Source organism: Mycteria americana, chromosome 1 (assembly GCF_035582795.1).
Source record: "Mycteria americana isolate JAX WOST 10 ecotype Jacksonville Zoo and Gardens chromosome 1, USCA_MyAme_1.0, whole genome shotgun sequence".
NCBI lineage: Eukaryota > Metazoa > Chordata > Aves > Ciconiiformes > Ciconiidae > Mycteria > Mycteria americana.
The window spans coordinates 222861726-222884602 of NC_134365.1; the positions used below are offsets into that span (position 1 = coordinate 222861726).

General features: G+C 62.6%; 2 protein-coding genes across 4 annotated transcripts; one reads left to right on the forward strand and one right to left on the reverse strand.

Moving 5' to 3' along the window:
• Positions 1-1495: 1495 nt before the first annotated feature.
• Positions 1496-9793, reverse strand: ARFIP2 (ARF interacting protein 2). 3 transcript variants are annotated; one of them, XM_075491456.1, is made up of 9 exons: positions 9524-9630; positions 7874-7981; positions 7599-7707; positions 5774-5884; positions 4591-4706; positions 4118-4339; positions 3631-3788; positions 3363-3537; positions 1496-2984 (listed from the first exon to the last, which is right to left on the reverse strand). In XM_075491456.1, exons 2-9 carry the CDS (start codon positions 7970-7972, stop codon positions 2829-2831), a joined length of 1146 nt encoding a protein of 381 aa, XP_075347571.1. In that variant the 5' UTR covers positions 7973-7981; positions 9524-9630; the 3' UTR covers positions 1496-2828. The 3 variants fall into 3 exon arrangements, with proteins under 3 accessions (XP_075347571.1, XP_075347569.1, XP_075347570.1); XM_075491454.1 differs by lacking the exons at positions 5774-5884; positions 9524-9630 and adding an exon at positions 9651-9793; XM_075491455.1 differs by lacking the exon at positions 5774-5884.
• Positions 9794-9814: 21 nt separating this feature from the next.
• TIMM10B (translocase of inner mitochondrial membrane 10B) lies at positions 9815-11025 on the forward strand. Its single transcript, XM_075491458.1, has 3 exons — positions 9815-9966; positions 10161-10256; positions 10347-11025. Exons 1-3 carry the CDS (start codon positions 9928-9930, stop codon positions 10605-10607), a joined length of 396 nt encoding a protein of 131 aa, XP_075347573.1. The 5' UTR covers positions 9815-9927; the 3' UTR covers positions 10608-11025.
• Positions 11026-22877: the final 11852 nt, after the last annotated feature.

Genomic DNA, 22877 nt, shown 5'->3' on the forward strand with positions numbered 1-22877 from the left:
GCTTCTGATGCATGTATCGGATGCGCGGGGGGCAACATTGGCTTCATGAGAGTGGAGTTCGGAGGAGGCAGCTTCAAACCCACTTCCCCACTTGCTTCGCCCGAGCCCCCGTCTTCTTCCCCCAAGTCTACAAGAACGTCTTTTTCCTGGGGCTTGCTCGCGATCGACTCACTATCACCTGCTTGTGCCGCCTGAGCGACTGCATTCTGCACTTTCTTTTCTGCTTGCCATGATTGCAGGGTCTCGGTTACTAAACGCCACGTGGTCATAACTTCAGTGGCGGTGGTGTCCCCCTGGACGCTGCCTCCCAAATCTTCTCCCCTGCCTGTTTCCACGTTTTCGTGTCAAACACCACAGATACTGTAGAGGGAGCCCCTTGCTTTTGCAAAAACTTCAATAATAATTTTATCTTATAGGGGTCATATTTCACCCCTCTTTTTATTAGGAGCTGCATTAATAGCTTAAGTATGGCCTCTTCCTTGGCTGATATATTAGCTCCCATGGTCACTGCCCAGCCGCTCACCTGTTTCTTAAGGTGATGTCCCAGGATTAAAGCCACAGTCCTGCCGCTGGCTTGATTCGTTCAGCTGGGTTCCCTCCAGACGCTACTTGCAGCGTTGCTTTCTCCGAATCACGTCGGGGTCACCATTTGAAGGGAATGAGACACAGACTCCGGTGCTGATGGTAGGGGGAGACCTTTATTTACCTGACAACACTCCTTTTATACTTATCCCGACGGGTTCACGCGAAGCACGCGCAATGCACGCGCTTATTCTATCCATCTGATTGGCTCTGTAACTTTTATCACGCAGCATTTCATTGGCTTATAGTTATCTTGTTGTTCCTTCTTTTGCAATCTTTTGTTCCTTCTTCTGCTTTCCTTGTTCCCCTTTTTCCTCTTGGTCCCTCGCCCATGATCTTAGTTCAGAGACGTGTTTATTAAGTCAAGGTCATCAGCGTACTGATCTCCTACAGCCCTGGCTGTTCCGGGGCCGGTTTGGGGCTTCTTTTCTTGTCTCCAGCTGGCCCCAGAAAGCCACGTTCCCACGGCAAGGCAGGACTGGGGGGTTGGGGGGGAGGAGGCCTGAGCTCCCCGAGACACGTTCCTGCGCGGTAGCTAATCGGGGTAAGGCCGTGCACAAGCAGGACCAAGCAGTGCCGGTCACCGCTCACTCTTCTGCCCACCAGCTCCATGCGCAGAGCGGGCAGGGGCCGGCAGCCGGGGGGGGGGCACAGCCCCTGCAGCTGGGCTGGGTGAGCACGGGGCAGCTCCGGCTGCCCTGCCTTCGGGGCACCTCTGCTGCCTGCCCAGACCCTCCTGGCTCAAGGCCGTGGGGGGCAGCGTCAGCAGAACCTCCAGCCTGCGGCAGGACCGGTCCGCAGCCATCGGTGAGGGCCAGCCTTGCCTCGCCACCACCCAGCTCCTCTCCACCTTCCCCCCCCTCGTCAGCTTCCAGCCCAGGGGGGCCCAAGCCCACAGCTCCATGCACACAAGTGATCCGTACCGTTTTATTCTGGAGTCTTACAGAAGTTGGGAGGGAAGAGGGGGGTCAGACCTTCACCAGGAAAGGGGGGGTGTCAGATCCAGACATTAAATTACCAGGGATTAAATTAGCAAGAAAAACAAACTGTTTTGTCTCAGGAGAAAGTGCCCAAGTGCTGCACGTGGCCAGGGCTGGAAGCAACACTCAGCTGGAGCAGGACAGAGTTCTCGCGCGTGGGACGCTGGCCGAGGCCCCGGCCCCGCTGTGCATGGCACACGCAGCCTCAGCACACGCACGCAGACATGCACATGCACCTGCCCGGGACGCGGCCAGCGTTTGGTCCTTGGTTTGAGTCCTCACAGCTCCCAGCAGCCGTCCGGGGTCCAAGCGCCAGGGCGGGGAGAGGACCCCCGTCCAGCCAGCACCCGCCCACCCACACCTCGCTAGCAGCAGCGCGCAGGGCCCCCCAGCGCCGAGGACGGCCACCCGCGCCACAGACCGGGCGAGCACGGCCCTGGCCAGAGGACCCGGAGGGGAGGACGGGCGTGCCGTGGCCCCGGAGACAGCCGGCGCAGCCCACCCCGCGCGTGGGGGAGTGTAGTGTGAGGCTGGGGGGGCAGCCCCCGGGTCAGCTGGGGAGGGAGTGCAAGAGCAGCCGCCCAGGGAACGCCAGGGATCGGCCAGGAGGGAGCAACCCCAAAGCTGGGAGAGAAGGCAGGAGCCCCGGCTGCCAGCCGCAGGGGGTGGGAACCCACAGCCCCCCCCGGGGACAGGGAAGGGACCCGGCCGTCCTGGTGCCCCCTCCGTAGCTTTGTCCTCATCTGGGAACGAACGCGTCTGCCGCGGGGCAGGGGCGCTCCCGGGCTGGGCCCCAGGGAGCCGCGGCCGGGCGGGCGGGGAGGAGGCCCGGCAGGGCGGCGCACCCCCGTCCTCTCCCAGCGGAGGCAGGGGGAGAGCCGTGGAGTGTCCTGGCCCCAGGGTGCGCGGCCCCGGCGAGGGAGGCGTCCACTGCCCCGCGGGGGTGCCGGGAGGCAGGGAGGGCTGCCGGGGGCCTGTGCTAAGGGAGCGCAAAGGAGCCGGGCGGGGCCGGACTCCGCCCCGAAGGGGAGACGCGGAACGGGGCCCCAGCCTCTCCAGGCTCCTCTCCCCGGGCAGGACCAGGGCCCCGCTCGCAGCCTCCCGCGGCCCCCAAGCCAGGCCCCCCCGTGCCTGCTGGGCGGCCCCCGGCTGCAGCAGGACCCAGGCCGTGTCCCCCGCGAGCACGCGGCCTGGCCCCGCGCCAGCGGCCAGAATTCAGGTCCATGGCACCCCCAGCCAGAGCACGCGGGGGGCGGTGGGGGCGGCTCACTGCTCCTCCAGCCAGGAGGGCTTCTCAGCACCGGGGGTCTTCAGCTTGATGTTGAACTGCTTGAGGGTCTGCTCCAACTGCTGCTGGTTCCCAGCGAAGTAGGCAGAGATGGCATTGTGGAAGAGCAGTAGCTGCTTGTGCATCACCTTGATCTGGGAAGAGCAGGAAGGGTCAGCCTGCCGCGAGCCAGCCCCGCCGCCCAGCACCCAGAGAAGGGGCTGGGAGCAGGGACGCAGCCCCCGCCTCGCACGGGAGGGGGAGGTCAGAGCTGCTGCTGGCAGCTCCCTAAAGCTAGCCCTGAAAGCCGGGAGAAGGCCGCAGGGCAGAAGCCACCGCAGCGAGAGGCGGGCAGAGGTGGGCGCTCCCCTGCCCTACCCCTCTGCTCCCCCGGCTGCCACGCAGCTGCTGCCCACCCAAAGAGATCTGAGGCAGGCGGCTGCGAGGCAGCACGGCCAGGGGACACGACGAGTGCACAGCAGACCCCCGCTCTGCGCCCCGCGGCCCCTTCCCAGCCCCACATCCCTCCCCACCTTGTTCTCCTCCAAGAACTTGAGCTTGATGGCCACATCAGCGCGCAGCTTTTCGTACTTGTCCTTGTGGCTCTGGAACTGGCTCTGGGCTGCGTCCAGCCGGCACAGGGTGCTGGCATCCCGAGGGCCCATGCTCAGCTCCTCCAGGTCCGTGCGGTATGCATCGTACTCCAGCCTGTGCAGGGACAGCCAGCGTCAGAGCTACGCTGCAGCCTCGCAGTTCCCCCCGGGGGACGCCCGACACCCCCGGGCCACGCCACCGTTATACCTGGCTGTCTCGTACTGCTTGACCGTCATGAGCGTGTCCTCCATGGTCTTGTTCACCAGCGTGTTGATGCTGGAGACAAAGAAGTTGACAGCCCCCAGTAGTGTTTCTCCGTTCTTGCAGAGCAGTTTCTGCGTTTCCGCGTTGTAACCAAACTCCTCCTGGGAGAGGAGGAGGAGTCAGGGTCCGTACCAGCAAGGCCCCCTCTCTCCTCCCAGGCACCCAGAATCAGCCTGGCCCTGGGTGCCAAGGAGGCGCTGGGACACAGCCCTTCACACTCTCCCCTGCCCCGTGGCCTTCGCCCAGCACTGTTATCCCCAACCTCCTCCTGCTTCTCCTCACGCACTGGGGGTGCTGCCGAGCAGAGAGCCGCCCCCAGCTGTGCTGCAGAGCCCGAGGTCGATTTGGGCCTCTAGGTCTCCTCCCCAGGCACGAGGGGCTGCAGCACAGGCAGGGGCTGCAGCACATGCCATCTCCCCAGCGGGCATACCTGCAGCTCAGGAGACTTCTGGCTGAGGTCCGCAAAGGCATCCCCCAGGGCGTGCTGTGTCTGCACCAGGCTGTAGAAGTGGTTGGTGAAAGCCCGTGCCAGCTGCAGCACGCACTCGTACTTGCGCTTTGTCTCCCGGAGCAGCTCAATCTGTGTCTCCAGCTCCAGGTCCACGGTGCGGGAGCCCCGGCCAAACCGCTCCGAGATCAGCTGCTTGGTACACTGCAGGGCGAGGAAGGAAGGCGTCAGGAGGCCCCGGGTCCCTGGCTGATGGGGAGGAAGCGCTCCTCGCTGCTGCGGGCAGCAGGGAGCTGCAGAGCTGTCCCAATGAATTCCGCGGGGAGATCCCCGGATGCATCCACCACTTCCCGCTGCTCCTTCGCCCCTAGTGCAGGGGCTGGCCCAACCCTCAGCCTGCTGCGTGGCGCTGGCAGCGAGCCGGGCCATCCCGACAGTCCCAGGAAGCAGCTCACCTTGTACGTGTTGATACCCCATTTCTTGACAATGTCAAACTTCTCCACGGCGATGCCACGGACAACTTCCTCTCCTCCGATGGCTGGGCTGGGGTGGGGCTGGTGCAGCCCAGAGCCTGGAACACACACAGCCCCACGTGGCATCGGCTCAGCAGGGCAGCAGCACCCGCGACGGCACAGGCCAGGCTGCTCACCCAAAAGCAATGGTGCCTTCACAGCGGGGCACCGCGGCTGTGCCCGGAGGGCTCAGGGCACTGCGAGGAGCGCGGGACTCCCACAGGGCTGCATCGGGGCTCGACAAAGCCCACACACAACAGACTCATGCTCCGGGCAGCACCCACCCCCGCCCAGCTGCTGCCCTGGCGGGGAAGCTGCCGCCACGCCTGCTGCGGCACAGTGCTGGGCACCTCGCCCCGCTCAGGCCCCGGGCCGGGGCAGCTCTCCCCCACTAGCAGTGAGGGCACGAGCCGGCAGCATTAACGGGCTCCAGCCGGTCTCGCACTGCTGCGTGCCTGCTAACCGTCTTGTGGGTGTCGTGACCTGGCGCCTCGTGCGTGCAGCAGGGAACCTGCTCCTACAAGCCCTTCCAGAGGGGTCCCACGCAGGGCCCTGGCGTTGGCGGTGGTGGCAGCCGACCCCGCAGGAGCTGGCAGGGCCCGGACTGGGGCCGCCTTGTCGCCAGCCCAGCCACATCTGCTCTCACAGACGGGGCCCCAGGGCCTCCCGTGCTGGGCTGTGCTCCTCGCAGCCCTGAGCAGCGTCCTGCCCGACGGCCCTCCTCGCCGAGCGGGCCGGAGCAGAGAGAAGGCGACCGGCAGCACCCCAGGGAAGCACACACATGGGCTCCTTGCTGCAGGAGTGATCTCCCACAGCTGGGCACCACCTGGGCCTCACCTTCGAGCCACCCGGGGCCCTGGCAGTGCCATCCTCTCCCCCCCAGCACCAGCACCAGCACCAAGACCCTGCTGCAGCTGCCGGGGGAGGCAAGCGCTGCGAAGCTCTTCCTCCTGCGGCAGTGGTCTCGCCTGCCTGCTCAGCATGGCTGCGTGGGGCCGCAGCCGCATCTCTGTGGAGGTGCTCCGAGGGACCCCAGCACTATCAGGTGCCCTAACCCCGGGTGAGGAGCCTGAGCCCAGGCGGGGGGGCCGTGGAGCGCCAGCCAGGGGCTGGGCAGCTGCAGTACCTGCTGAAGCACCAGCCTGGTTGGCCATCCTGCTGGCGGCAGATGCACTGGGGGAGACGGATGGTCCTCGGGGTGGGTGAGGTTGGACAAGACAGCCTGGAAATGGAGGGGCTGGCAGGTGTTGAGCAGAGAGGGGCAAGAGGAGAGGGGGCGGTGTGACGGGCACAGGGGCAGGAATGGCCAGGACAGAGGATGAGTGCGCGGGTGGGATGGCAGCAGGGGAGAGCAATGGGAGCAGATGAGTGTGATGTGAAATCAGATGACACAGCTGGCTGCCAGACAGACACCTCCTGCGCCAGGCGCTCCCTCCCCGCTCCCTCAGTCCCGTCAGCTGGCGTCTTCGTGCCCCATGAGCTGAGAGCTGGACAGGACCAGCGTGACAGAGACAGGGGAACAGCAACCACGGCACACGCCTCCTTCTGCCACCCGCTCATGCTGCTCTTCGGCAGAGCAGGCTGGGAGTAAACGCACACGTCCCCTCTGCCTGCACAAAACCACTCGCTCAAGCCTGGCACAGCATGGAGCGGCCGGGGTCGAGCAGCTGTCTGCTGCGGAAGAGACACTTGGGGCAAGAGTCAGGGGACAGAGACTTGTGTGAAACAGGACCACGAGGGACAGAGGGCGAGAGATGCGGCTATGCCAGAACTGCCCCGGCAGTGCCAGCTTGGCCCAGCCCAGCACCACCGACGCTCATCGTGGACCCGCTGGGCCATCGCTGCCCCCATGCCTGGGCAGAGCTCCCGGGGGGTCGCAGGGACCAGCAGGGCCCCGAGGCTGTGGCACACCAGCCCCCACCGCTGCCCGGCAGGCAGGACACTCGCAGCCGTGACTTGCTGTCAGGAGCACCCGCAACCCCAGGACCAGCCTGAGCAACGAGGAGAAGAAGTAAGTGGAGAGTGTGTGTGGGGCTCAGAGCCACCCTGCCCTGTCCCGCTGCAGGTAGGCCATCCCCGGTCCTTGTCGTGCAACCACTGGCACCGGCGCATCCCCAGAGCTCCCCGTTCACCCAGGATCGGAGAAGAGGTGGGACGCCGGCATCTTTCCCCACCACCGGAGGAAGGACCCGAGAGCTGCCCTGCCTGAGCACGGTGCGAAGCCCAGGCGCCACAAGCTGCAGCCCCAGGGGTGCCCCCGGCCGACGGGACGGACCCTCCCCAGCGGGAGGCCCCACGCCTGCAGGAGAGGGGAGCGCCCGTGGCCCAGCCCTGCCGCGGCGCCTCCCCGTTAGAGTTACCGTGCGCAGGGAGCGCCGGAGGAGCCGGGTTAGCGGGGCGGCAGCCCCTCCGCTCCGAGGCAGCCAGGCTCTGCCAAGGGCCACACTGTGCCAGCCCGTTGGCAGAGCCCAAGCCCGGCAGGGAAGAAAGGGAAGGAGCCGCCTCGCGCTGGCAGGAGCCACCGTCCCAGGAAGGATGCGCCGTACCGATTGACTGGGCCAAGGCAGAACCACATGCCAGAATCAGGGAGGGGACGTGCTGCAGAGCCCAGGCGACAGCCCAGCTCGAGTCGAGGCTCGAGACAGAGCTTCTGCCCATGCATCCGCACAAAACCCTCCCTGACTGGCACCGCCACGGGCCGTGCCCCAGCAGGGGAACCGGGCTCCCGGGCCCTGCGGCTCAAGCAGCACGCCTCCTTCCCCGCAGGCTCCCGCAGCCCGGCAGGGAGCAGGAGGGCGGCAAGGTGAGCTGTGCCCTCCTTCCTGCGATGGAGCCTCTCCCTCCCACCTCTGCTGTCGTGCAAGGAGCAGCGCTGTCCTCGGCAGGCAGCCCCAGCTTTCCCACGCTGCCCCAGCCCCGTCCGTGTGAGCCTGTGCCACAGCCTGGCCTACCTTTGATGGTGCTGGTGGGGATGATGCCTTCAGCTGTGCCCCCGTAGCCACCAGAGACGATGCTGGTTTCGTTGAGGTTGGGCCCCGACACCATCACCTGCTGCAGGTCCTGGAACGGAGGGAGGAGCGCAGGCAGCTGAGGCGCAGAGCTGGGATGCACAGCCGAGAGGACGGCACGGCCCTGATGCAGAGGGCCTGGGGCAGAGCCGGCAGAGCGGCATGGCGCAGCCCAGAAAGCCAACACCCAGGGGTCCAGCACGTCCCCAGCTACAAACCTGCTCCAAGCCGTCATCCTCTGGCAGGCTGCCTGTGTCCCCGTTGCTGCTGATGGGGATCTCCATGGTGGCAGCCTTGCTCATGATCCCGTCCGACATCCTCAGGGCCTGCAAGGACACAGACACGCTGCTGGAACCCAGGAGAGATGGAGACCACCCCGCTGTGGCCAGCATCCTGGGGCTCTCGCCCAGCCAGGGAAACCCTGGGCTTCCCAAGCCAGGACCCCGCAGGGCCAAGCTCCTGACAGCCAGGGAGCAGGCCGAGGACAGCAGGCAGCTGATCCCGCGCTGGCAGGTGCATGCCCCGAGCAGCCCCTGCAGCCACTGCACGGCACGGCAGCCCCTCCGGATGTGCTGCCCTGGCCCTGCCTGCAGCCTCCTGCCTCCCAGAAAGCTCCCGGTGGAGCCGCGCATCCCAGAGGAGCCAGCCCCAACTCCTGATCACAACCCTGGAGCGCGGCTGGCGCATTCCCTCCCGCCTCTTTGGCCCACAGCTCGCACGTTTTGGAAATCAGATGGTTCTCCCCTGCCCTTCACAAATCTCCGGGGCGCAGCAGCGGTCCGTCTGTCCCGGCTGGGTGGCAGACCCTGCCCTGGGACAACCGGGGCTTTGCAGCAGAGCAGCTCCTGGCCCAGAGCCCAGGAGAATGGAGCCACAAGCCACGTCCACAGCTGGGCCGTGAACTGGAGCGGGGAGCAGCAAAGGCCCCGCTGCGCCCAGACCGGTCCGAGCACATTCCAGGGCAGGCGGCGCCAGGCACCTGAGCAGGAACCGGATCCAATCCTCGTGCTCCGTTAGCCCTGGCAGGGACGCAGCCCCGATGACCCAGTCCCCAGGAGAGGGCCCTGGCTGGAGGGGACCTTGCCTCCCAGCACGCTCCCCTGCCCCACTCTCCCAGCATGATCCCCACCGGCCAGCAGCCCTGCTCCAGGCCGCAGCTGGGGAGCGGCCCCCACCCCAGCCCACCACGGCCCCCGCACGGCTCCAGCCTGGGGAGACGCCGCTGCGGGAGGATGCGGCTGGCAGCCGCCCAACGGGAGAGGCACGGCCAGGGCCAGGACCCACGGCCACGGGGCCATGCAGCAGCCGGCAGGCAGAACCACCCGTCCCACGGGGAAACAGCCGGCGCTGGCAGCCGGTTGTGGCAGGAGGTTTGTAGGGCTGGTCCCGCACGCAGCCGGCGGGAGACAGTGCCCAGCCCGGGGAGCAGCCCAGGGGCCAGCAGCCCAGTGGGACGGGCCCGAGCAGGCGGCGAGGGGCAGAGGCTACGACATCGGCCCTGCTGCCCGGTCTCTCCCAGCCAAACTCCCACCGGCCCCAGGGAACCCCCAGCGCCGAGGGATCGCCTTGGGCCGGCTCCCGCTTGCCCCGGGGAGGCTGCGGCCGGGGAGGGGCCACGGAGCCCGGCATCGCCTGGCGCGGCCCCCCAGGCGAGCAGGCCAGGTCCCCGCAGGCCCCGTCCTGGCTCCGGGAGGGAAGCACCCCCAGCCCGCCCCGCTGCTCTGCCCTCAGCACGGTCGTCCCGCGGACCGGCCGTCCTGGGCAGGGCCCCCCGCGGCCGCGGGCTGCGAGCCCCGGCGTGGAGCACCCGGCCCGGCCCCTGCCTCGGCCCCGCAGCGGGCGTCACTGCCCCGGCAGGTCGGGCTCACCCTGCCCCGCGCAGCCGGTGGCCCCGGTCCCTCCTGCCGTAGGCACCCGGCGGCCCCGGTCCCTCCGCCGGCCCCGCCTGCCCGGCCCCCCGCCGCCCCGCCCCGCCCGGCCCGGCCTCCCGCCCACCTGCGCCGCCCCGGCCGCGGCCGGGCCCCCCCGCCCGCAGCTCAGGAGCCCCGATGCGCCTCGGCCCGGGACACGCCGGAAGCCGCGTCACGCCGCCAGCGAGGGCCGCCGGGAGACGGGCCGGACGTGGCGTCACGGCGGGCACCGGCGGCGCCGGGCGGAAATAGGGCGGAAGTGCCCTTCCCGGCCGGAAGCGCCGCCTCAGCACCCGGGCGGCCCGCGGTGGTGCGGCCCCATTGAGGGCGGCAGGGCAGGGCCGGGCAGGGCCGGGCCGGGCATGGAGCCGGCGGCCGAGCACCAGCAGCAGCTCCGCAGCGTGAGGGCGGCGGCCGGGGCGCGCGCACGCGGGTCCGGGGGGGCGCCGGGGTTCGGCCGGGGGTCCGAGCGGGCCGGGCTGGCGGGGGCCGGGGGGCCGGGTTGGCGGGGGGGGGGGGGATGTGTGTCCCGGCGGTTGCCGCGGCCCCGGGCGGGCGCTGGGCTGAGCGTGTGCCGGTGCCGCCCCTCTCCCAGCTGCGGGACTTCCTGCTGGTCTACAACCGGATGACCGAGCTCTGCTTCCGGCACTGCGTCTCCAACCTCAACTACCGCCTGCTCACCGGGCGCGAGGTGAGGCCCGGGGTGGCCCGAGCCCGCGGGGCTGGCGGGGCCGAGGGGCAGCGGGAGCCCCCTCGCCGCGCTGACCCTCCTGTCCCGCAGGAGTCGTGCCTCGACGGCTGCGCCGGAAAGCTGGTCCGCGCCAACCACCGCCTGATGCGCGCCTACGTGGCGCTGATGCCCGCCATCGTGCAGCGCCGCGCCTCCGCCTACGAGGCCGGCGCGGCCCAGGGCTCGGCCCGGGCGGGATCGGCGGCACCGACCGCCCGGTCGGGGGCCGGGGCACCTGGGGCCTCTCCTGATGCGCCGGCGGCTCCGGGCCCCGGTGGACCTTTGCGGGGGGCTCCGGTCGCTGGCACGTAGCGCGGCTGTCGTCCGGTCACACCTTCCGACAGCAGCGGTGGGCTGGGTGGCCGCAGGATGGATCCGGGCCCTGCGTCACCAGTGGGAGAGGTCACGTTTCAGCGCTGCTGGTGGTCCTGGTCTGGAGCAGCGGATCCACTCTGCGCCAAGACCTGGCCTTGCGGATCTGTGTCCTCTAGTGCATCGGCATCGAGAGCCTCCCGGCAGCGGCCAAGTCTGTTCTGTGCCTGCCGGGGCCGGGACTGGCAGGGGGCACAAAGAAAGAAATTGCAGTGCCTGCCCTTCCGGCCGGGGGGAGCTCCCACCTGAGCTCTGCCCTGACAGCTCTGGCACTGGGCTTTCCTGCTCCAGACCTGGGGTTCTTGTATTTCTAGGAAATGGTTTCTTAGCGCTAATAAAACATCTCTTTGTTAATGTCTCACTGCTAATGCGTCGCGAGGGTGAGTAGAGCCCTGGCCCCGCTGGTCCCTCCTGCGTGGTGCACCCCACGGGGGCAAGGGCCGCTCTCCCCAGGGCTGAGGGTTGGTGTTGCTCATTCTGGGAGCCCTTTTGTCCCCGCTTTGGCTGTTGGCATCAGAACAGGCTGCAGGTCATGGCTCTGCGAGTACAAGCCCTTGCTCCTGGAGGCAGCAGAAGCGTCCTTGTGGAGCACAGCCAGGTCTGGCCCTTGGTGCGGCAGGGAGGTGTTGAAGATGACTGAACCTGGTGAGCTTTGGAGAGGGGTCTGTTCCTCCTGGCTGTGTGACAGACACGAGGCTGCGGTGGTTCGGGGCTTGCCAGGTCCAGCCACTGAGGCCGAGTGCGTTGCTGGGTGGTGCATGGCATGCAGGCAGCGTTGGTGACGGGCACGGGGCGTGCGGGGCAGTGTCTCTGCTGGTGCCCGCGTGAACGCCCAGCACTCACCTGGACCTGACCGGCACAGGTTGCCTCCTCCAGCTCCTTTCTCGCCAGCAAGGGCTGACATGTGCCGGTGGAGCGTGGGCGCTGGGTGTCTGGCCGGCGCCCTGCCCGGGAGGTGCCCCAGACCCCGCTCTCCTCTAGTCTCCAGCCCCCGGACCATGCAACTGCTCGCAGGCTGCTTGGGCTGGAAGCTGGCCGGCACCACCACGTCCCCGAGGGACAGCCGCCCATGCGGGATGGTCGGGCAGAGGGGTCAAGGGGAGCGTTTGCCTGGAAATATTTGAATTTAAAGGTCCCTGAAGCTGTGTGGGTCCTGCCAGCTTCCTGCAACTCCTGTCCCTGCCTGTAGAGAGCAGATGCACAGCACAGCTTCCTTGGAGCTTTCCCGTGTGCTCTGGCTGGCAGCACTGCCGATCTCGGGGATTGCCACAGTGGGTGGTACTGGGCTGCAGTTCTGCCAGCAGAAAAAGGGTCACCCTGGACCCCAGGGGAGGGGGTTTCCATCCCTTCACCCCTCCTCTGAGCACCTGAGCAGGGCTGTAGCCAACCTTGGCATCCAGGGAGTGGTACAGCCCTTTGGGGGCTCAGCCAAGCCTTGTCCGGGGTACAAGGTTCCGGAGCACTTGGGTGTTCTCTCCCTGCCAAGGTCCCTGCCTGCCCCTCGTCCCCGCCCAGGAGGCAGGGAGAGCAGAGCCCCAGCCACCCCTTCTCTCAGTCTCTCAGGTAACAGTCTCTGTCCTGCTGCTCTCCACCTCTGGAGACTTTTTCCAGGCCCCTGGCGTTCCCAGCCCCTTCTCCAAGCCCCTGCCTCTGCGGCACCCGCAGTGAGCAGCAGTGCTTTGCCCGGTGCCGTCACTGCAGGGACTGCACCCCCCAGCAGCAAACTGGCACCAGGCAGCCCTTTCCTGAGACCCCCAACACCCTGGTCTCTGTGCCCCCCGTGAGCAGAGCTCTCCAGGGCGCTGCCCGCAGGGATGTCTGCCTCCACTGCCCTCTTCCACATCGGCGCTGGGAGGTGGCCGCTGCGCCCCGCTGTCAATGCCCTGCCTGCCTTCCACTGCAGGATGCTCACCCCCCTGCGCGGCGGCACCCGTCTGCTCCCCGGGGTCTGCACCAGCCCTGGGCAGGCAGAGGCCAGGGCCGGGATAAATGAATCACGATTTCACTGGCGTATCGGCGCGTTGAGCCTGGTGTCACACAGCCGTTTCTAGAGCTCGTGTGGCTCCAGGCTTCCCAGATCACAGTTCTCCTTTTCTATTTTTACATTTTAATGATTGTTTTACGGAGACAGGTGTAAATGCACTCTGACCCGTGAAGTTGCTTGGCCTCGGGCTGCAAGGACTGGGCAGGGACCGGTGAAAGCTGCTTTGCTCCGACGCTCTTCCCTCAACACCTCTTGCTTGCAGTTCTCAGAATATTGGGGTAAGCGAGCTCTTTGTGTGACCCAGCAGAGCACGTCTTTGGAAGGGTCTGGGTCTTTTCCTACGTGAATTCCCTCTGCTCCGTCTTTCTCTCCCGCCAGTTCAACTATTTCCTGGCAGTGGGGACGATGGCCGAGTGGCAAAGGGAACCGTTGCTCGCAGAGGGGTCTCCGGCAGCCGATCGCCCCATCCTGCAGACCTGCATGGATGTGAGTCAGCTTCCAGAAGCCCATGCCTCTTCTGCAGAGGCTGAGCACCTCCCTCCTAAAAAGCAGCAGCTGGAAGGCGATCTTCGTGGGTGCGTCCTAGAGGCTGAACAGTGCTGAGGTGGAAGGGGGACGCCCAAGCGAGGAGACAGCAGTCCCGTGGAGCCCATCTCCATGGCATGCAGCTCCTGCGCTGGGACTGCTCAGTACAGGGCAACCCCTGACGGACTGGGAGGACTTACAGCAGCACTCGCCGGCGTGCTGGAGAGGGCTCGTCCTGGCAGAGCAGCAGCTACATCTGCCAGTTTCAGTGCAGCGCTTGCAGCCTGGGGAGGAGGAGGCTCTGGGGGGGTCTCATCAACGTGTATGAACACCTCATGAGAAAGAGGAGAGAAGATGGGGCCAGGCTCTTCACAGTGGTTCCCAGTGACAGAACAGAACCACAAAACAGTCGAGGTTGGCAGGGACCTCTGGAGGTCACCGTCTCCAACCCCTGCTCCAGCAGGGCCACCCAAGGCTGGTTGCCCAGGACCGTGTCCAGTCGGCTTTTGAATGCCTCCAGGGAGAGAGACCCCACCACCTCTCTGGGCAACCTGTGCTGGGGTTTGACCACCCTCATAGGAAAAAGAGTTTCCTGGTGTTCAGATGGAATTTCATGTGTGTTAATTTTTGTCCATTGCCTCGTCTTGCATTTCTCCTTGTTGAACTTCACGAGGTTCCTCTCTGCCCATTTCTTCAGCCTCCAGAGGTCCCTCTGGATGCAGCATGACCCTCTGGCGTATCAGCCCCTCCTCCCCGCTTTGTGTCACCTGCAAACTCACAGAGGGTGTGCTCTGCCCCGTCGTCCAGGTCATTAATGAATAACATCGTCCAGTGCTAAACAGTACTAGCCCCGGTGCTGAGCCCTGGTGACTCCCTTAGTGACTGGTCTCCAGATGGATTCTGTGCCACAGATCACAATCCTCTGGGTCCAGCCGTTCGGCCACTTTTCAATCCACCTCGCTGGCCACTAACCTGACCCATACTTCACTGGCTTGTCTGTGAGGGGAGAACAGTGTCCCGAGGGTGAGAATCCATGGGCACAAACTGAAATCCAGGAAATTCCACTGAAACATAAGAAAAACTTTTTCACTGGGAGGGTGGTCAAGCACTGGCACAGGTGGCCCAGGGAGGCTGTGGAATCTCCATCCTTGTGGGTGGTCAGCACCCAACTGGACGTGGTCCTGTGCAACCAGCTCTGGCTGATGCTGCTTGAGCAGGGGGATTGGACTGGATGATCTCCAGAGGTCCCTGGCAACCTCAGCCATTCTGTGGGTCTGTGAAACAGAAAATGCTTCACCAACGGAGGTAAAAGCTGGGTTACTGACAGGTCTGAAAATGTAATTATGAAAGGAAAGCATCATATACAGATTTTAGCTCCTGGCAGAGACACGGCTGCTGTTGGGAGTGAATATGGCCAGATTGTGCGTTTCAGCATGTTTGTCATCTGCCTGTGGACATCAGCGGATGTTTGCCACCTCCTTCCTCTGCGCAGCTCCTGGTGCACAATCTGACTTCTGGAATTGTTTTACCGTCTTACAAGAGATTACCTGTGTTTGCAGCGCTATCTGTGCAAGAGCATGCCTTAACCTACAAAGAATGCCAGTCGAGGTTGTGGTCTGGCAGGTTGCATCCTGATAAACAGCTCTGCTGAAGAGGGCTGCGGGAGTGACTGGGGGAACTGCCGGGGAGCCAAGTTCTGGGCTAAACAGCATCATACCTCTCGGTGCCCAGGGGATGGACGCTCCAGTGTACGACACCAGTGAGGCTCCTGCTGTCCATATTCATGGACTAGAGAGGAGCACAGAAATGGTTTGAGGTCTGATGAAACGCAGCATTTGGGAACCGAGGGCAGACATGTCAAACAAGTGTAATAGCTATTTTCAGCAGGAAGGAGGATGAACCATGTGAACAACTTAGGCAGGACAGTGGTGGATTGCTCGTCACAAGGAGCCCTGGATACTGCAGGGCTGTGTATGCAGGGAGGGATCTCTAGAAGTCTGTGGTCCACCCCAGCTCAAAGCAGGTCTAAGTAGAGCAGGTTGCCCCCAGCAGTGTCCAGACAGGTATTAAATATCTCAAAGGATGGAGATTCCCCTTACTCTGACCCTGCTATAACATGTGACCACCCTTACGGTGAAAAGGTTTTTCTTGGGGGTCTACCCAGCAATTTTCCCTGTTCCAGTTCATGTCCATGGCTTCTCCTGTCACTGGGCACCTCCAGGAAGTCTGGCTGTCTTCTCCACACACTGCACTGGAGAGCTGCAAGCACGGGTGCGCTCTCCCTTCGCCTTCTACTCTTCAGGCTGAACAAGCCCGGCTCTCTCGGCCGCTCCTGGTACCTCCTGCGCTCCAGCCCTATGGCCTCTGCTGGGCCCGGCTCTTCGTCACAGCCTGGCTAAACTTTGAGCTCAGCCTGGGTCACTTTGTTTTCTGTCCCTGCTCGGGCACTGCTGTTGGGCATGTGAGGAGAAAGCTGCAGAAGCCAGATCTGGGTTGAAACTCCCCAGAGACTGCCCAGAGCTATAGCAATCCCTGATGCTGCAGCAAGGTGGGAGGACTGTCAGAGGTGCATCAGCTTCACGTGCGCAGCCCCTCGAGCTGAGCGGGGAGACGCGGTGCCCGGGAGCGTCCCTGCTGCACTCCCCAGGACTGGCCTGTGATCCCATCTAGCTTCTCTGGGCACCGTCTGCTCAATGCCTCCAGGTCTGGTCAGCAGAGCAGGTGCGTTCCTGCACGTTACCGTTCCCCGCTGCTGCACCTGGTGTGGCAGACCTGGACTGAGAAGTGTTTTTGCTCGATCAAGTCCATCCGAAAGGACGAGCCCCTGAGTGCTCCAGTCATCCTGCCACCGGCCACACAAGCAAGAACACACCTCCGAGGACAGGACACGTGTGTCTCAGCTGCTGAGTCCTGCCCAGGACATGGGAGGGCTCCGAAGGCTGCGGGACGTGACTTGGTCAGGACTGGCTCCTGCTGAAGAAGCAGTGTGGTCCGAGTGCTGTCCGGAGCAGGGGCTGTACTCCCCTCCTCGGGTAGATGACGCTGATGCCACGTGAGCAGATCACCCTTGGGCTGGAACAGCATCACTGCCAGCCTCTGGGCAAGCAGAGCTCTGTGCGGCTCCCTGGCTTTGCAAGCTGCTGCCTGCAGGACGTTCCTCGAGGGATTTAAGTACATCACGGCTCTGGCTGCTCTCCAAACAGAGCAGGACGCAGGGTTCCAGCTGCACAGACCCCGACAGACACTGCAGCAGCTAAGCCTTGGAGTGACTCCCTCCTGCAGAGCCACTTGGTCCCTGAAAGCAGGGGGGGGGGGGCGAGGGGGGCTGCGCAGCTCAGCGGCTTCTCAACATCCCAAACACGGGCTCTGGCCCCACCACCCACGGGCTGTGCTGGGCTCCCGCCCACGGACCCTCGGCACCCAACATCCCCCCATGCCGCTCCCCGACCCTGCCCCTGCACCATCCCCAGTGTCCCCACTGCGCCCCGGGCTGACAACAGCGAGGGATTTCCACCCTGCAGCCCAAGGGCAGCAGGATGAGGCCCCCAGCACAGGACACCATGGAGCCGGCGCTCTCATCAGGAGCTGGGTTGTGCTCCAGTTAAAGCCACCGGCAGTCGTGGCCAGTGCTGGGCCAGGGTCGCCATGGTGCGGCCGCGCGACCCCCACGTGCACCAGGACATGGGGGGTTTCCTTGAATGTCTCCGTCACAAATTACTGGTGGTAAAGCAAGTGCACACTTATGATTATTCACTCATGGGTGTGCAGATGAGTTGTTCTGAGGTGCTGCTGGGCCGGCTCTCACCAAACGACCCCAGGAGTGGGGTGGCCAGCAGGGAGTCTCTCGTCACAGGCGATCCAGGACCGGGGTCAGCACCTTCCTGGCTGCCCCGATGCAGCGGGACTGGCGGCCTCTCGACCACCCTGGCACTGGCTGAGACTCCTTTACCCTCCTCTCCCTGCGGCCGCGGCCTCTCCTGGGGCTGGCAGCCCAGCCCGGGCAGGCTGGCAACCCTGCTTGCTGCACGCCGGGACCCCCTGCCATAGCTAGGGGCTGGGGCCCTCAGGGGCTGCCACAGCGGAGCTGCTGCCAAGGGGCTCGGTGCCGGTGCGGGCCGGGGGCCACAGCCCCACATGCGGCCCAGATGTGGCCTCACCAGCGCTTCCCCCGGCGCAGGAGCGGGGCCAGCAGGGAGCAGCCATTGCTGCTGGGGTGCAGCGTTGCCCCAGAGCCCCCAACGCGGTGCCGCCTGTTCCGGCACCGCATGTCGCGGCGTCAGCTGGCCCGGAGCCATCATGGGCAAGAGATGGGCTCACGTGGGAGCAGCACGCTTGCTTCTGGTGCAGCAAGTGTTTGGGTTTTGTGTTGCAGAGACTGGAAACGTTTATACAATGTACAAATAAAAGAGCATAAACTTAAGATACGTTTGATGTCAGGCTCTAGTTCTGGCCACGATGAAGTAAACTTTGGTGCATTTTCTGAATTCTCAGTGACCCAGTATTGGTTTAACTTACCGCTTACCATGCTGACACAAAACCCGTGCTGGTGTCTGTCTCCTGCTGATCCTGCGTGCCGACGGCTGCTCCTGCCGGCTGCTGCACCCTGTGCTGGCACAGCCCACGGCTGCTTCATGCTGTAGTGCTGGTCCAAGTTGGTTGGGGTTGGGAGAAGCTGCTGGGACAACTTTGTGTGAGAACAGATGGATTTGACAAATAAAGAGGGAACTTGGGCCATTTGTCTCGTTTTGTTTATCGTCCCTTTCAAATACTCATAAACTCCAGTCACCAGATGCTGTTCTTGGCATGGCACATCATCTAGGGAAGGGAAGGGAAGGGAAGGGAAGGGAAGGGAAGGGAAGGGAAGGGAAGGGAAGGGAAGGGAAGGGAAGGGAAGGGAAGGGAAAGGAAGGGAAGGGAAGGGAAGGGAAGGGAAGGGAAGGGAAGGGAAGGGAAGGGAAGGGAAGGGAAGGGAAGGGAAGGGAAAAGGGGACTGCTGCAGTGCAGTTCCTCTTTGGCATGTAGTTACCGTGATCTCCTGGCTGCCATGTTTAAGGGACTAAGCTGTTGCAGATGCTGAAAATTGAAGCCCATTGAAGCCTTGTCACATAACAGCAGCCCCTCTGATCTTTTTCCATGGCCTTTCTTGCCCTGTGTCCTGCTGCCAGCTTATGGCCGAGACTAACATTTGGCGCTTTCTTCCCTCTTCTGCAGCTGGACTCATGCCCTGTTCCTCAGACCCCTTCCTCGGGCATTGCCTCTGTTCCCAGGACCCTGCCCCATCCGCACCATGTCCCAGCCCGGCTGCTGCCCCCAGTGCTGGCCAAGCCTTCCTTAGCTCATCTCCCAGACTGCACCTCTGATTACAGCTCTCCATCCGAGGCCAGACCATGCTGTGAGCTGCTCCACAGACTTTTCCTCTTCTGCCATAGCAGATGTAAATCCCTGGGCACACCTTCATATTTTTCCCTCGATTTCACTGTTCCCTGGTAGCCAGGGTGATGCTTTGCTCAGGACAGCAGCTCTGTTTGCCTCCTGGTCCACATCCCCTCAACACCCCTGTTGTCCCCCCATGCCCGCTCCCTCGTGTGCTGCTGCCCAGCTCCGTGCGCTCTGCGTCCGGCAGCCCCCGGCTCCGTGCCTGCGGGTGGGAGGCTCAGGGTGCTCGGCAGCAGCCGGAGTGCAGAGCTGGGGAGGGACGGGAGGATGAGGAGACGTGGCCTGGAGACCTCCATAGTGGAGCATGGGGCCAGCCACGCAGGGGCTGCTGCAGTAAGGCTAATGGCAGCCCCGCTGCCCCCACCACCCCAGCAGAGCCTGCAGGCTGCTCGCCAGAAAGATGTTGTTTTCTCATCTGTGTGTCCCGTTCCCCCTCCCTTCTCTGTCTCTGGTCTTTCTCCTTGGCTGGCTGTGAGGTCTCCCATGTGGGGTGGGGAGGATGGTCTCCTTGTGGGGAGCTGCTGTGGGCACAGGAAGGGGCAGCTGCCTCCTGACTGCCTCTCGTCTCTTAACAGCTCCTGGAGCAGAGACTTAGTACAGTCCAGGGAGATGCTGTCCTTCGTGCAGCTGCGCTCTCCTGCCTGGAGTCTTCCCTCCCTTGTGGCATCAAGAGCTGCTGGAGAGATGGCAGGACCATGTGCTGGCTGCCGCAGTCCCCTGGAGCCCGATGACATGCAACGGCTGCTCAGAACGGCACTGTCTTGCCCTGGTCGAGCTCCTGCAATCCAGTTTTTCTGCCTGCACCACACAGCTCTGATCTCCTGCCCATGCCTGGAAGCAGGCGAGAGCTGCAGGGTACTGCAGGCACTGAACAGCCCCACGCACACACGTGTCATTGCTCTTGTGTCTGCCCTCGGCTCCTCGACCCAGACCAGCAGCCCCTCACTCAGCTCCCCAGAAGGCAAACAGCGGGCAGGGGCGCATGACTGGGGAAGCAGGTAGGGCAGGGACTGCACAAGGAGCCCAGCACCCTGAAGGGAGGGTGAGGAGAGCCCAGCTTGCTGTGGGCTGCAAGGATGACATCCCCAAACAGAGTCCTGGCAGGCTCCTGATCATGTTTTCTTCCAAATTCCACAATTTGGACTGTGGTGTTTCCTTGAAAAGCTCCTTTACTGCACAGGGCTCTGGGAAAGGTAAAAATTGGGAGTCTGGATGGCATTCTCCTTTCTGCTTCTCCCTAAAGCTTTCAGAAGCCCTGAGGAAGAGGGCTATGAGTAGAGATGGTCTCCTTTCTCCCTCCATTTAAGTCCTCCATCAGCCCAGACCTGCTCCTCAGTGACAAGGACCCAATGAGCAGTACCGAGTCACCTGAGAAAAATTTTCAAGTGCTGTCAGGTACAGACTGCAGCCTGGAGCAGAAGCCCCTGGCTGCTGCTGGCAGTGGACAGGGCAGGAATATGAACCCTGTCCAAAATCCCACTGACACTTGCTCCCTCCCTGTGCTCAGGGACAGACTCCCCTGGTGTGCAGCCAGCACAGGCAGGCGATGCAGTTTGCAGGCTGCCCCATGCATACACCGGCGCTCAGATGTTAAAGAGCTGCTGCAGAGTGTGGAGTCTGTGCAGGGGTGACTGCAACGGCTGCTCTCTGCTGCAGAAATGCCTGGGCTGTACTGCCTGGTGTGGCCGGTCCTGGCAGGCAGGAGGTCTGGCAACCAAGGGCAAAGCTGGCTGTCATGTGCCCAGGGGGGCTTGCACAGGCTTCCCAGGTTGGCCTGTTTTGGCACATGGGACGTCTGGCAAGGCCACCCTTCAATGGCAAATCCAGCTGTGCTGTGGCAGTGGCCAGCTGTGAGCAGTGCTATCAGCGAGGTTCAGTCTTGCTGCCGGTGGGGAGCCGGGAGAGGTCCCCGAAGCAGCTGTGCGGCGTATGCACGAGGTGCCTGGCAGACTGTCTGCTTGGGCTTGGCAAGGTCCCTCGGCAAAGGCTGCGAAGGAGCCACAGGTACTGTGGAGAAGAGGTCAGGTCCTTTGCTGGGAAGCGACCAACTAAAGAGCAGGAGCAGGGAAGAAGGGTCATTTTTCCCTGTGGAAGGAGGTCACCAGCAGAGTCCCACAGAGACCCCCACAGGGGCTGTTGCTGCTCAGCCTGTGCATGAATGATCTGGCACAGTGGCAGAGTGAGGCGAGAAAGTCTGTTCGCAGCACTGAGTTAACTAATGCAGCTCATTAGGCTCTGAGGAGCTGCAGCAGGATATCGCAGCACTGTGTGATACAGGGGTGTGATCAACTCAGTCTAAATAAATGGAAAGGGACACCCATTTCACATTTTGCATGTGAAACGATGAGTTCTGAGCTGACCATTGAAACTCAGGAGTTCGATCTCCAGGGGATGATAGCTATTTCTAAGCAAATGGCAGTTCAGTGCTCAGGGGTGGTCAAAAAGCAAATCAAGTGCTAGGAAAAGGAGCAAAGGCAATAGTGGAGGACAAAACAGAACATCCTTATGGTCCCCTTCTCAAACTGGAAAAGGTCCAGAGAGTGGCAGCTAGGGTGGTCAAAGGGCTGGAGCAAGCAAGCAGGCTGTGCGTCCTTGGTGGGAAAAGGTGCTCGACCCATTCCTGTATTGGATCCTGGTCTGACCAAGAGCAGTTGCCGAGTGGGGCAGCAGTTGCTCTTTCAGTCTGTCTCAGAATATGACTTTAGCAAAAACTGCTTTGTGCAATGCAAGTCATTTAGGTCTGTTGATTTCAAAGAATTGTTATGGTCTAGCAAATGCTTAACATCCTTCTAAATTTCTTACCCTTTTTTGCTCGCCAAGAACCAACAGCTTCACAGTTGAAGAAACTGAAAAAAATCTTGCAAGTTTCTTCTGTCTGAAAAATTTCCTCGTGATTCAGTTTAATGTGGGCTTTCCTCCGCTGTGGGAAATGAACCTTTCTGCAGTATCAGTTAACCTGTCGCTGGCGACGACTGTCCTCTGCTTGCTGGTGTGGAATGCAGCGGAGCACAGGTGCTAGCCACACAGCCACCCGGCAGGCAGGTAGTCTTGCTCAAAGATTTATCTGCAGCATCTTTTGTGCTAAAATTTATGGATTAAAATGTTCCAGGCACTCCAGTGATGATTTACTCTGGGCTACCTAGTGGCTCCAGCATCCATCTCCCAAATGGAGTCCTCCCATTATGAGACAGCTTTTCTCCTACATGTTGCAAGCTGATGTTTGCAGCAAACACCCAGTTCTTGGTGAGCACGGTCCCAAGACACCTCTGACAGAAGTGTGGTGCCGAGCTGTCGGCTGTAAAAGAAACGCCGGTGTTTTTAATAGCAATTACATCATTTTCCTCACACACATGCACTTATTTTGATCCATGTTATTGCTCCTAATCAGATTATAGACAGAAAGCCTTGGTCTCTGTGTGTAAGCAGGTGAGTGTGGAGCCGTGCACTGGGAGGCTGATGCGAGAATCCTTGCTGTAACCTGGCAGCTCAACGTCTGGCAGCGACAGAGGGAAAGACCCTCGGGGTATCTGTCATCTTTACAGGTTCCAGGCTTGCATGGAGCAGCTCCAGGTGCCAGAAATTCTTCTTCCAGAGGGCTGCTCGTTTGCCTCCCTAGGCTAGCCATCATGCGGCAGAACTGCTGTCAGTCCTGCTGTTCAGCATTACTTTTCTCCTGGTTGCTTTTCTCTTCTGCTGCCCCAGCTCCCGCAGTCTGAGCCTCCGCAGACTGCAGTGGTTCCCACCGAAGCCAAACTACATCTCCCGTGCTGTCCCCACTTGCGGCACAGCCAATGTCACAGACAGTGCCCATGGCCTGACATCGTGCTGGGCACCTTTGAACCCCACTTCCAAGACACAGCTACGAGGATCTCAGCGGTGCTGGATCTGATGCCTAGTGTGCCCCCAGTGCGGAATCAGCTCCAACATGTTACGTTGCAGTCAGGGACCTGCAAAACCGTCAGCACAGGTCCTCTTGTCCCTGCTCGTTTCTTGGCCCAGTGCTACACATCTCATGCCACTTTAGCCTGAGAGTAAAACCTTTTAGAGCCTCATTTATTGGCTGTTGTGTTACTAGAGATGTTTCCCTATCACAATAGAAGTGTATAGACCAGAACTCTTACACAAAGAGTGTAGCTTACCAGCTTTATGGACCATTAATCATATGGATAACCATGTGTTCTTCCAGGGAGTGCTGAAAAGCGTTTCTAATTTCTTCCATATATAACAAATATCTTCGTAAGTGATCTGGATGATGGACTCAAGCG

Coding starts and splice junctions, on each gene's coding strand:
- ARFIP2 (XM_075491456.1), bottom strand. CDS start 7,972: ATGTCGGACGGGATCATGAGCAAGGCTGCCACCATGGAGATCCCCATC. Junction 5,885..7,598: donor CCCCACCAGCACCATCAAAG/GTAGGCCAGGCT, acceptor AACACCTGCCAG/CCCCTCCATTTCCAGGCTGT. Junction 4,340..4,590: donor GGGGTATCAACACGTACAAG/GTGAGCTGCTTC, acceptor CTCGCCCTGCAG/TGTACCAAGCAGCTGATCTC.
- TIMM10B (XM_075491458.1), top strand. CDS start 9,928: ATGGAGCCGGCGGCCGAGCACCAGCAGCAGCTCCGCAGC. Junction 9,967..10,160: donor ACCAGCAGCAGCTCCGCAGC/GTGAGGGCGGCG, acceptor CCCCTCTCCCAG/CTGCGGGACTTCCTGCTGGT. Junction 10,257..10,346: donor GCCTGCTCACCGGGCGCGAG/GTGAGGCCCGGG, acceptor CCTGTCCCGCAG/GAGTCGTGCCTCGACGGCTG.